The 13,185-nt window shown below is 44.2% G+C and overlaps 1 protein-coding gene across 2 annotated transcripts in view; it reads right to left on the reverse strand.

Moving 5' to 3' along the window:
* The window catches only part of LOC132823515 (protocadherin-1-like), a 367,837-nt gene that overhangs the window by 108,790 nt on the left and 245,862 nt on the right, over positions 1 to 13,185 (reverse strand). For both annotated transcript variants that reach the window (XM_060837457.1, XM_060837456.1), the window contains exon 3: positions 4,196 to 4,415. In XM_060837457.1, the coding sequence (XP_060693440.1) occupies positions 4,196 to 4,415 (220 nt within the window). The remainder of the gene's footprint in view (positions 1 to 4,195; positions 4,416 to 13,185) is intronic.

The following is a 13,185-nucleotide window of genomic DNA, read 5'->3' on the forward strand; positions in this document are numbered from 1 at the left end:
AAGACGTGGTAATACAAAATTTTAGTGACGGCAAGAAGAGGTTTTTCAGAAAGTCATCTCAGGGTCAAGTATGACACAGTGTGAGGAGACTAGTTCAGCAACTGAAGGAGAGGAGGGGAGATCCGTGGGAAATTCAAGTGGAGGAAGAAAAAGCAACAATTTTTTTTCTATTAATATGCAGCGCCTGAGACTTTGACATTCGGTTTCAAATGTAGTTTTATAACTTTAAAACAATAGTGCATGGGCTTGTAAGCTGGTGGGAAACAAAACAAGTTAGAACAAAAACCTTAGGAAAGACGTGGCTTTGATTGCGTCAAAGCCAGTCTGGAGGATCAATCTGTCTCATGAATTGACGACTATAGAAATTTGTCAGTGATTGTGTGTGTACACCTGCACTGCAGGAAGTGACAGAGCTGGGAGAGACCAAAACCTTTGCAACAGCTTTGAGTCAAGCAATTGTAATAACTCGGACAAATTGTCAGCTGATTGAGAAAAGGAAACATTTCCTTCGAGACACCTGCTCTTTTGTTATAAAGTTTCTTTAAAATCAAGGATCTTTATATCCATTTTTGGGGACACTTGCAGACACAGATCTTGATCTATTTATCCATGTGTGGACATGTAAAACTTTCTATAAACTGATGTACAAGTATATGGTACATAGAAATTAGTAAAGCATGGGCTCCAGTAATCTCACTATTTTTTTCTAAAATAGTCATTTGGTTGACTTTAGGACAATGCTGAGGAAATGTTTAAAAAGTCAACAAGATTTTTAATTTTGTAAAGGACACAAATCTAAGCTTTTCCTCCACTGTTTTCATTGTTTCTGCTGCCCTCCCTCCCACCTTCTCCCTGAATACTGCCCTTTCACCAATATCACAGCAAAGCTTCAAGCTTCCACTTGGAAATTCGAGACTTCACCAGCACCAGCTTCTCCTGACAGCCCAGCGTTCCAGAGAATCGAGCTCAAAGCCCTTGTCTCCCAATCCCTATAGGGTTCTCAACCCTCTCCCATTTCCTTGGAGTATCCTGGAATGAGAGATTAATTTTCCAGAAACTGCAGCGATAGCACAAGGGATAACTTAGAGGGACATATTTAAATGGAGGTTTTATTTTTCCACATTTACTTTCATCTCCTTTGCTCACTCTCCAGCCATAATTATGCATGCCCCGCGATAAACGTGTGCAGTAATCATTTTCAGAACACACTTTATCTGCACCCTTTAGATTCTGTAGATTACTTACAGTGTGGAAACAGGCCCTTCGGCCCAACAAGTCCACACCGACCCGCCGAAGCGCAACCCACCCATACCCCTACATTTACCCCTTACCTAACACTATGGGCAATTTAGCGTGGCCAATTCACCTGATACGCACATCTTTGGACTGAGGGAGGAAATCGGAGCACCCAGAGGAAACCCACGCAGACACGGGGAGAACATGCAAACTCCACACAGTCAGTCGCCTGAGTCGGGAATTGAACCCGGGTCTCTGGCGCTGTGAGGCAGCAGTGCTAACCACTGTGCCACCGTGCTGCCCACCCTTGTGACCCTGGTGCTCACTGATTAAACCAGCTTCACCTTACATAACTGGAAACTTGTCAGAGGACCTGGTAATGCTTTGATTTAATAGTGGTAATGTCATTGACCGAGTAATCCAAGGTTAACATCGTGGAGTGCTGGTACCGAATCCCACCACAACAGTTAGAGGAATTTATGTCTAATCAATAAATCTGGAATATTAAAACTCGCCTCAGGAAGTTTGCTACTCTTCCCTGGTCTGTCTTATATGTAGCTCCCAACAGCACGTAGTTGGCTCTGAAATAACCTGCTCATCTTCTGGGTCTTCAGGGATGGTGACAAATGCTACATGTAGATAACAAGGTTTACTTCCCATTCCGAAATAAAAGCCTCACTGCCTCACCCCTTACCTTTACTAATCTTCAATCCCAGTACCCTTCCATCAGTCTGCACTCCAGTTCCTTTCTCAGAGCAAGAGGAGGCAGGGCTGCTGGGGCGAGGAAATGAACATTCGGTGGGATTCCAGACCCTGAGCGTAACCGAGTAAATGTGAGGATGTGGAAACAAGGTAAAGCTCAGCTCTGACACTATGAGTAGCCCCTCGCTATTGTTATCACACACAGTAGGAAATAACCCGGACCAGGTGCCAGGGAAGAATTGGTGGCCTTAGCTAGGAAGAAAAGTTGGCAAAATCAAAATCAGTTGTTGAAAACAAAAAGTCAAGGCATAAGTTTGTGCACAGGTGGGATGAATTTATTGCCTCAGTTGAACACTTACGCAATCATTGAATCCCTACGATGCAGAAAGAGGCCATTCAGCCCATTATGTCTGTGCCAACCCTCCTAAGAGCATTTCATTCTAGCCTCACAACCGTGGGCGGCACGGTGGCACAGTGGTTAGCACTGCTGCCTCACAGCGCCTGAAGACCCGGGTTCAATTCCCGACTCAGGCGACTGACTGTGTGGAGTTTGCACGTTCTCCCCGTGTCTGCGTGGGTTTCCTCCGGGTGCTCCGGTTTCCTCCCACAGTCCAAAGATGTGCGGGTCAGGTGAATTGGCCATGCTAAATTGCCCGTAGTGTTAGGTAAGGGGTAATGTAGGGGTATGGGTGGGTTTCGCTTCGGCGGGTCGGTGTGGACTTGTTGGGCCGAAGGGCCTGTTTCCACACTGTAAGTCTAATCTAAGTCTAATCTAATCTAAACCTTGCATTCCCGTGGATACTCTACCTAGCCTGCACATTCCTGGGCATGCTGGGGCAAAACAGCATGAACAATTCACCCTAACTGGCACATCTTTGGACTTAGTCAGTCAATGGGCTGAGGTGGTTTATAGAATAGAATAGCAGTTTCCCCACTTTTCAAAGTCTTCAGTTATTCGCCTGCCCTGACAGACAGTGACCCTTTCCTGAGGAATGCATTCACCCTGTGAAGTCTCGGTCAGATGACCATTCACACATGGCTCAACCAGTAAGGCTACTTTCCACACCGAGGCATGGTGACCCTCAGGTTAAACCAGCCCTCTCTCTCTCTCTCTCTCTCTTTCTCTCTCTCACAGGACAGAGCAGCCCTATGGTCTGATAGCACCATGCAACTTTACCTAATATACCTTCCAGGAAATCAGGAGAAGTAAATTAATCACAGCCAATTGGAAGGCAAACAGAATGCTAGCCTTTATTTCAAATGGAATGGATTGTAAACATAGGGAGGTTTTGCCAAAACTATACTAAGGCAATAGACAGGCCACAGCAGGAATACTGTGCACAGATTCTGGGCCAATGTCTGAGGAAAGATAAAGATACTTCCATCCGAAGTAGAGAGTTTATGGAATTCATTACTGCAGAGGGCTGTTGAGACAGTCATTAAATTATGTCCAAAGCTGAGATAGAAACATTTTAATTAGTAAGGGTTGCAGGGAAAAGGCAGGAAAGTGAAGTTGTGGGTTTTCAGATTATCCATGAATGGTGGAGCAGACGTGATGGGCTGAATGGCCACTATCTGTTCTTATGCCTTTTGTTCTGACAGCCCAGCACAAATCTGCACCTCTCCCCATATTGATCCAACTTGTCCAACAAGGCGGAGACAGTGTTTCAAAAACAAACCTCAATCTCAGTGCATTGGAGGCTGACATTCACTACTCATCTGCAGGTACCTTTGAAGAGTTGGTGGTGAACTACCTTGTTGGATTCCTACATCCCTCTTCATGAGGCTCCAACTGTGCTCTCGTCTTTCCGAATACATCTGTTTGATATAACTCAGTGGCATGCTGAGTGGCATATCTCTGAGCGCAGTTACGGGTTAACTGTACTGGTGTGGTGTTGGAGTCACATATATAACACACAGCTAGGGAGAGCAGATAACAGTCAGGTGCTGATTCTGCCTTAACCCGAGGGGTTAACAATCATACCAAACTGACGGAGATCAAAAAGGTCAGAGAATCTATAACCTTACTGCTCTGCACCACTCTGCTGAGCCCTCTGTCAGAATCTCAACGTTCAGGCAGAATCTCTGTCCTCTAAGGATAACCACACTGCAATTTTTGAGAGGTCTCCCTTCTCCCCATCTCCCACTCAATGTCACTGCTTATCTTTAGTGAAGTATTTGGAACTAAACAGCCCAGAGCTCTGTTTCACTGTCAGTCACGGTGGCCTGTGATGTGGAAAGATGAAACATGCATTACCATTCTCCGGGTGCTCCATCTCTCCAATGCTGCCGTCAGGTGTGGTGCGTTCGTAGTGGTCCTCAGGCAGGGTAAGGGGTCCCAGACGTGGCCCTGAAGATGATTTGCTGCTTGGGGTTTCTGACTCTTCAAGCCCACTGTCATAGTAACTGTGCTGGTTTGGGTCTTGCAGATCCTGGGACTGATTGGCTGTGGAGAAGGTCACTCTTCTGTGGGGAAGCTGAAGAGAAACACAAAGGAAGAAAGATTAACAGTGGGTATTGACAGCTTCCTCTCAGAACATTGTTACATCAATGTTACTCCATTTGAGGGAGTAACATTGGAAGAATACTCTCTGAGGGACAGTGTTCCTGACATTCCTTATCATCTGGAAGAATAAATCTCTTTGCATCCCAGTTTTCAATGAGTGTCAACTATGTCTCTCATTTGAAATTCTGTCACTAGTGGAAACATCATCTCACCATCTGTCCTGTCAAGCTCCCTTCGAATCTTATACAGGCAGTCCCCGAGTCACAGATGGGTTCCATTCTTGCATTTGGTTCTTAAGTTGGTTTGTACACAAGTTAGAACATAAAACAAGTCAATTTTAAAAAGCCATTCATAAGTACAAGAAATGTGCTTAAGTTGGCTCTTTAAAAGTACACCCCTGTATAGGATTATATTCATAAATATGAGTAATCAATAGTCAGTGGTTTGTTCCAATGATATTACCCCAGGGAAAGAATCATCTCTATTCTGAATTTGAGAAATACACTCCATGGACAAACTGGGAAAAATATAAAATTCCTTCTCTCTTTCTGTGGGATTTATACCTCCTGATCTTGTCCCAACTACACAGGCAGTTCTTTGAGTTGTAAGACCAGACCATCACGCAAGCCAACTTCCAATCCGTGGACTCCATTTACACTTCTCATTACCATAGAAAGGCTGCCAACACCATCAAAGACCCCTCCCACAACCTGTCCTAAAACTGCCTCCATCAGAAGACACAGAAGCTTGAACACACACACACACACACACACACACACACACACACACACACACACTAACAGGTTGAAGAACAGCTTCTTCCCTGCCATTATTAGACCCTGAATGGACCTTTCTAAGTTCAAATCTAAAGTTGCCCTTGCTTTTGTGCACCTTCTGTGCTGATGTAACCTTGCATGCCTCACTCCGTCTGAGCACCCTATGACCTGTCTGTCTTGTCATTGTCTGTTATACACTGCCTATACTGCTTGCAAAACAAAGCTTTTCACTAGATTTAAGTACATGTGATTACAATAAATCAAATCAAACATTGACATATTGATATGAAAGTCTTAGCAATTCTCAGGGAAAGTGAATTGTCTTTAAACTGCTGGTTTGAACTATATTGCCCACATTTACAAACATTATAGACATTTCGGCCCATCAAGTCTGCTCCATCATTTAATAAGATCAATGTCTTCGAGTAAAAAGTGAGGTCTGCAGATGCTGGAGATCAGAGCTGAAAATGTGTTGCTGGTTAAAGCACAGCAGGTTAGGCAGCATCCAAGGAACAGGAAATTCCAGCAACAGACCTCCCTCCGGATCCTCCGCTCCACCCTTGCAGCCATGCGTCGCTACCTACATTCCCTGCAATCAGCCCTACCCCAGCTCAGGACAACACTCTCACAGACCTGCATTAGCCTGCCTGGCACATTCTCCTCATTCCTGATGAAGGGCTCTGGCCCGAAACGTCGAATTTCCTGTTCCTTGGATGCTGCCTGACCTGCTGTGCTTTAACCAGCAACACATTTTCAGCTAAGATCAATGTCTATCTGATTATAATCACAAGTCTGCAATCCTTCCCATCTCTGATAACTTTCAGTGCATTGTTTAACAAGAGTATACATAGTTCTTCTGAAAACATACTTATTGTTTCCATTGCCTTTTGAGAAAGATTGTCAAGTATTGGAAATACCCATCTGGTTCATGAACGTCCTTTAGGGATGGAAATTTGCCATTTTCATCTGGCCTACATGTGACTCCAGACCCATGGTAATGTGGTTGACTGCTAACTGCTCTCAGGGCAATTAGGGACGGGCAATAAATGCTGGCCTGGCCAGTGATGCTCACATCTCAAGGGTGAATTTTCAAAAAATCATTCCAAAGATCCATGACCTTCTATGAAAAGGACAATGGCTTCATCTCTGTTTTACATGGTCATCCCTTTATTCTTAATAGTATTATACTCACCCACAATAACAGGAAACATCCTCTCCACACAGGGACATAGGAACAGAAAGTGCTTGAAACATTCAGTTGGTTGGGCAGCGTTGTGGACTGAGAAACATGGATAACTGTGCTTTAGATCAATGCGTTTTCATCCCAACCAGGAAACGAGAGGCTTTCAGCAAACAGAGAGATAGGAAAATAGCAAAGGGAGGCGGAAGTCAGCAGCAGGATGGACAACACGACAGTGTCAATGACAGAAAGGGGTGATGGCGTAAGGCAGGAAGGAGATGGTAAATAGATAAGTGGGGTTGTGAGTCTTTGGAACTCCTTGCCACAGAGAGCTATGGGGGGTGGGGGGGGGGGGGGGTGCAGGGTCCTTGTGTAGATTTAAGGGTGTGATAGAAAGAACCTTGATCAATCAGGGAATCATGGGCTGCAGGGAAAGTTAGGAATGCAGGCATGAAGAGTGTCAGATCAGCAATGCTCCTATTGAATGCTAGAACAGGATTGAGGGGTCGAACAGCCTACTCTTGTCCTGGCTTATGGTTTTATGAATCTTGATCTGCTGAGTATTTCCAGCATCTTCTGTCTTTATTTCAGACTACCAGCAACACTTTTTTTTTGCATTGTTATTATGGTTTCTAATATAGGAAAGTATCACTAAGTAAAACAAAAAGTGCCAAGGAAGGGGTTATTAAGAGAACTGCCCAAATCTTTAATCACAAAAGATAGGTTTTGAGGAGCATAAGAAAGGAACAATGCACGGTGTTGACGTAATTAAACTTTGTCCAGTTAAATCCTCACTGACTGTGTCGCTTCAATGAATAAGCTTTGCTGAAATGACACTGGGTGTACACTCACTGATACATAAGCAGTAACACCACACTAAATAATTTCTTTAATGATCCAAATGCTATTTTAGCTCAAAGCTTCAGGTGGATGTGGTTAGTGCCCTCGAATCTAGCGCAGTTTCACAACAACAGAATGCCAGGCTGTGAAATGTGCTGCTTGTTAATTTTCACAACAGAAAAATCAGGGGGTGTATAAATCAAGGGAAGTGAATCTTCCAGTCATTCTCACTGAGACAGAATGACAGCTGAGACCCTGCCGTCTTGGAGCAATGAAGATAAGCTTTCCTCACTAAATCTGACCCGCAACATAGCAACCAAATTGACGTACAAAATCCAGATTGTAGGGAGCTACCTATAAATTCTCTCTGCTGAAGCCTCTTTGATTGACCAGTATTTCACAAACCTGTTCAGTTTTTATGAGAAATATGTCAACAACAAACTAGCATTTGTACTGCGTTTCAGACATGGTCAAAATGCTCCAAATTTCATCCTATCAGCATGATCAAACAAGGGGGCATTAAGACCTATCAACAAAAAGAAATTGGCTTGAAATGAGCCTGTTGAGGTGGGAAGCAGATTGGCAAATCCAGAGCTTAGACAACATAGGTAATAGGAGTAGGAGTCAGAGTAGGCCATGAACTGTGGAATGGTTTACAATGACAATGCTAGAAATAGATATGAGAAGTCACATTATAACTGATAGAAATGGCTATTGAGGGTCAAGAGATCAGAACGTGGGGGCTATCAGCCTGAACTCTTTCAGGACCTGTCCCCGCTTGTAAAACTTGGCTAAATGGATTGCCAATAATTAAGCAAAAATAGACCAAAATGCCAACAACAAATCAATCAGGAAGGTATCCAGTATTGTCCAGTTGGGAGCAGCACTCCCACTGGGAGAATCAGGCATCTACCTTGGACACCATGATTCAGGAGCTGACAGAAAACTACCCATTTAATCAAAACAAGAAAAGCCTGACATCCAGCTTTTTAAACAAATCAGTCCGGTAATTGTTCATCAAGAAACTCCAAAACCTATCATCGTTCAGCCTCTGCCAAACTGCAAGATCACATCAAACCCAAAGCTTTCCAATCGAATCCTGGCCTCCCTCGCTGGGAATAAATCTGGGAGGATTCGGATTGCCTGGGAATTTGGCCAGATGCTGTAGGATGTGAGGTGTTGAATGTCATTGAGGGATTGAACACAAACATGGAAACACTGAAAGTAGGAGTGGGAGTAGGCCATTCAGCCCTTCGAGCCTGCTCCACCATTCACTATGATCATGGCTGATCCTTTATAGCATATTCTTAATTTTATCCCCATTCCCCTCGTGGCCTTGAAATGTGTTGAAAACTGTGTCTATCTCTTTCTTGAACAACAAGAAAGTTTATTTTTGCAGAGTTACTCATGTTATTTTGGTTAATATCAGTGACAATTAGCTGAAGAGTATAAACCAAAGGCCCCTCATTTTTCGGTGTTCACACAGCAGGGAACTGGAGAGGCCAGTGTGGAGTTAGTGAGTCTTCACATTGTACCCAACTTGAAACAATAACTCTGTTCCTCCTGCTCCCCACCTCGCCCCTCCCCCCCCCAACTCCCATGCCAGATCTGCTGAGTTTCTCCAGCACTTCCTGCTCTTATGTCAAATGTCCAGCATCCACTGTGTTTTGCACTTGCATCCCCACGTTAACCTGCTTCCTAAGCCTTAGGGATTCTTACAGTCATTCAGCACACAAAAGGCCATTCAGCCCACTGAGGCTGTGCTGACCTATCTACACTAATCCCACTTGACTGTACTGACTTTTCCTGACCCAGGGAAAAGGGAGTTCACTGCTGAACGGGCGGAGTGCTTATTTCACTGAACGGGTAAACCATAAACCTGGAATCACGATGCAGAGGAACACTGAGGTAAAACATCATTAGCAGATTAAGGATTTGAAATCAGTTCAAAGAAATAAATTGGAAATTAAAGACTCACTGGTCTAAGTAATGACAACCTGATTGGATGAATATTTTCTTTCTGATCTTTATATGTTGCCAGATTCGTCACCAAAATGCAATTGGTTTGTAAAGTGCTCTTTAGGAAAGAAAACTATAACCTTGATGTTGTATTGCCCTATTCACTCCAACAGTCCTGCATCAACATGGTTGACTCTTGACGCTGGATCTGAGCAAACAAAGCAAGAGTGATGTGAGAAGAGAACGTTTTCACCCAGTGAGTAGTTAGGGTCTGGAATGCACCATCTGGAAATGTGGTTTGGTTGAGGCATTCAAGAGGACATGGATGGTTTATTTTGGATCACCATGCTGTGTAGGATCACGGAGCAGATCTGAGCGAGGGGCCAACTGGCCTCCTTCTGCACTGTAATAATTCTGTGATCTGGAAATCATTCCACTGTATTTGTTGAACTCACTACCACCTTTGTGTAGGCAGTTGGTGGTGGGACAATAAAATGTCAGTCATGACAGCTCAACCCCCATCTCAAGAATGTCTTAAAGTAAACACAGTTGTCAGTCTGCTCATGGGAAGACATAACTCAGCTGCACCAGCCAGGTGTAGTCTCCTTGTGCGGCAGATCAGTAAAGACAAGGTGACTGGTGGTCATTGTGACACAAGACCAATATTTCAATCCTGTGTGACTGTCTCAGCTGGCAAGATCAAGTATCCTGTCTGACGATGGGATCTTCAATCTTCACACTCAGGGCTAATCTTGTTGGATTGGCTCCACTTCACTAACAGTTAGATCAAAACTCCCTTCGCTGTACAGGAGACAGGGGCACATCTGCACTGGGGGAAATAAACTTAATGGAATAACGTCTCCTCTCACATTTTAGTGGTGACAGCTGGTGACACCAAGTTGACATCTCTGGCCTTCAAAGGCTGGAGGTGAGGACAATTAAAGTGTCAGCAGTGTATATATTCAGCAGTAATTAGCAGACACCCTTCCATCAATATAGAACAAAGGTAAATGACTCATACTGGAGACAAATAGACTAGAAGTGCCAGATAATTATTTAATATGTACAGGATGCAGCAGAAGAGCAGATTTGCCAAGTCCTGTTCAATATCCTGCCAATCAAGCATCAATTAAAGCTCAACCTTCCTGTCCTAAGATGTTGAACCTGCACTCAGAAACCTTGCATTTCATCAGCTAATGCAGCATGCGTTCCATTTATCTGAAGGGTCAGGTTCCCCGTCATAACATGTGGATGTTTCACGGGAAAAATCACATTAATGTTCCCCTTCTTCTAATCGACTCATTGCCCAGACTTCATTTGAAACCATTTAAGAGTTGGTTGATTGCTACTTATCTTCTGAAGACAAAGCTTGAGGTTTCGAATGACTAAGTGCTACAGGCTGAGTGGATTCTGTGATGAAAGAGGGCAAGGCAGCCACAATTCTGAGTGCTTGCCCTCTCACCCGACACACATAAGCAAACTTGTTGAAGATATTATGTATTGGAGAAAAGGGTGACAGGACCAGGAGTCCCTCCCAAAGAGACAAACACTAGGTGGAAGCGAGGCCCGTCACATTGAAATTTTCTGTCATGACAGATGTAGGGAATATCCGCAACAGGCTAACATTGACTTACATCGAGTCATAGAGGCGTATTGTTGTACAGCATGGAAATAAACCCTTCTGTCTAATTCGTCCATGCTGACCAGATACCCTAATCTAATCTCGTCGCATTTGCCAGCATTTGGCCCATTTCCACCTAAACCCTTCCTACTCATATACCCATCCAAATGCCTTATCAATGCTGTAATTGTACCAGCCTCCACCACTTCCTCTGGCAGCTCATTCCATACATGCACTACCCTCTGTGAAAAAGTTGCCCAGTAGATCCCTTTTAAGTCTTTCCCCTCTCTCACCCTAAACCTATGCCCTCTAGTTTTGGACTTTCCCACCCTGGGGAAAAGGCCATGTCTATTTATCCTATCCACGTCCCTCATGATTTTGTAAACCTCTATAAACCTCAGCTTCCGACGCTCCAAGGAAAACAGCCCCAGCCTGTTCAGCCTCTCCCTTTCGCTCAAACCCTCCAACCCTGGCAACATCCTTGTAAATTTTTTCTGAACCCTTTCAAGTTACACAACATCCTTCCTATAGCTGGGAGACCAGAATTGCATACAATATTCTAAAAGGGTTTTTTTTCAAATTTTCATTGATAAAGAGGACATGGATGTCACTAGCTGGGTCTGCGTTTATTGCCTGTCCCTATTTTTTATTCAGAGGTCAGTGGTGAGACGATGTCTTGAACTGCTGCAGTCCACTTGGCTCAGGGAGTTCTCCCACAACATTCTTAGAAAGGGAATTTCGGAACAACACGACAGGAACAGCAATACATTTCTTAAGGTGCAGAACAGTGACTCAATGGTTCACACTGCTGCCTCACACCATTAGGCACCCGGGTTCAATTCCATCAAAACTGATGACTGCCTGTGTGGAGTTTGCACATTCTCCCCATGTCTGTGTGGGTTTCCGCTGGGTGCTCTGGTTTCCTCCCCCAATCCAAAGATGTGTAGGTTAGGTGGAATGGCCATGCTAAATTGCCTGTAATGTCCAGGGCCGTGCAGGATGGGTGGGTTAGACTTAGGAAATGCAGGGATACAGGGATAAGGTTGGGGGTAAGTCTGGCTGGGATGTTTTTTAGAGGGTTGGTGCAACCCGGATGGGCCGAACGGCCTATTTCCACACTGTAAGGATTCTATAAAGTCAGGATGGGGAAAGTTCGGAAGAAGAGTCATCGGGGACTTGAAACATAAAGTGTGTTTCTCTCTCCACAGAAGTTGCCAGACCTGCTGAGTTTCTTCAGCAATTTCTGCCTTTGTTTCAGATTTCCAGCATTTCACAATATTTTGCCTGAATTGATGAGTGGCTTGTTTGGGGAACTTGGAGGTGCTGGTGAGTTCCCATGTACCTGCTGCCCTTGTCCTTTTACTTGGTCATGGTTGTGGCTTTGGAAGGTGTGTCTGAGCAGTCTTGGTGAATTGTTGCTGTTCACCACAGTAACCCATCCCAAGGTGCTGCAAGGCAGCACTATCAGAAAGAAATTTCAGACCAAGATACACGTGAAGACATAACAACAGGTTACCATAGGTTTTATCAAAACATATGTTTTCAATAAGAATGTCTTAAAGGGGAAAAGAAACGAGAGATGGAGAGGTTTAGGCAGGCAATTCTAAAGCTTAGAGTGAAAACTGCAGAGGCACGGTTATCAACGATGGAATGTAGGGAGTCAGGAAAGTGCTGAAGATACTAACAGGTCATTCTGCTATAACACATGTTTCATTAATGTCATTCACTGGAATGTGATTGACAAATTGGAGGCATTGTTTCTAAAACAGGAACTTTTCAAATGTATGTTGGCCATAACGTGCACTTTAAGTGCTGTTTATGTTTTTCTATAATGCGGGTTTGCAGAAAAATACAACCATCACATTGCAGAAACACTGACTGTACTGGGATGGAGGATCTAACTGTAATGGGATGGAGGATCTGACTGTAATGGGATGGAGGATCTCACTGTACTGGGATGGAGGATCTGACTGTAATGGGATGGAGGATCTGACTGTAATGGGATGGAGGATCTGACTGTACTGGGATGGAGGAACTGACTGTAATGGGATGGAGGAACTGACTGTACTATGATGAATGTACACAGGTACCGGAAATATCTGGAGCAATTCACTGCAGAACTAACCGTCTTTCAGAAGGAGGGGGAGGAACGAGAAGCAGAATGTTACAAGAAAGTGTAATTAGCTCTATAGATCTGAAGGAGCAAAAGGATGTCACAGTCACTGCGGAGGTGCTGCAGGGGATCTGACTTTAGTCTCTCGTGTATCAGTGAGACTGCACGCAGCATTGGACCCACAGGAAAAACTGGGTTCAAATCTGACTGGGACAGTTGGATTGAAATCTGTGTGATAAGGCGTGCCTGAGT

The sequence above is a fragment of the Hemiscyllium ocellatum genome, chromosome 16 (genome assembly GCF_020745735.1).
Source record: "Hemiscyllium ocellatum isolate sHemOce1 chromosome 16, sHemOce1.pat.X.cur, whole genome shotgun sequence".
NCBI classification, from domain to species: domain Eukaryota; kingdom Metazoa; phylum Chordata; class Chondrichthyes; order Orectolobiformes; family Hemiscylliidae; genus Hemiscyllium; species Hemiscyllium ocellatum.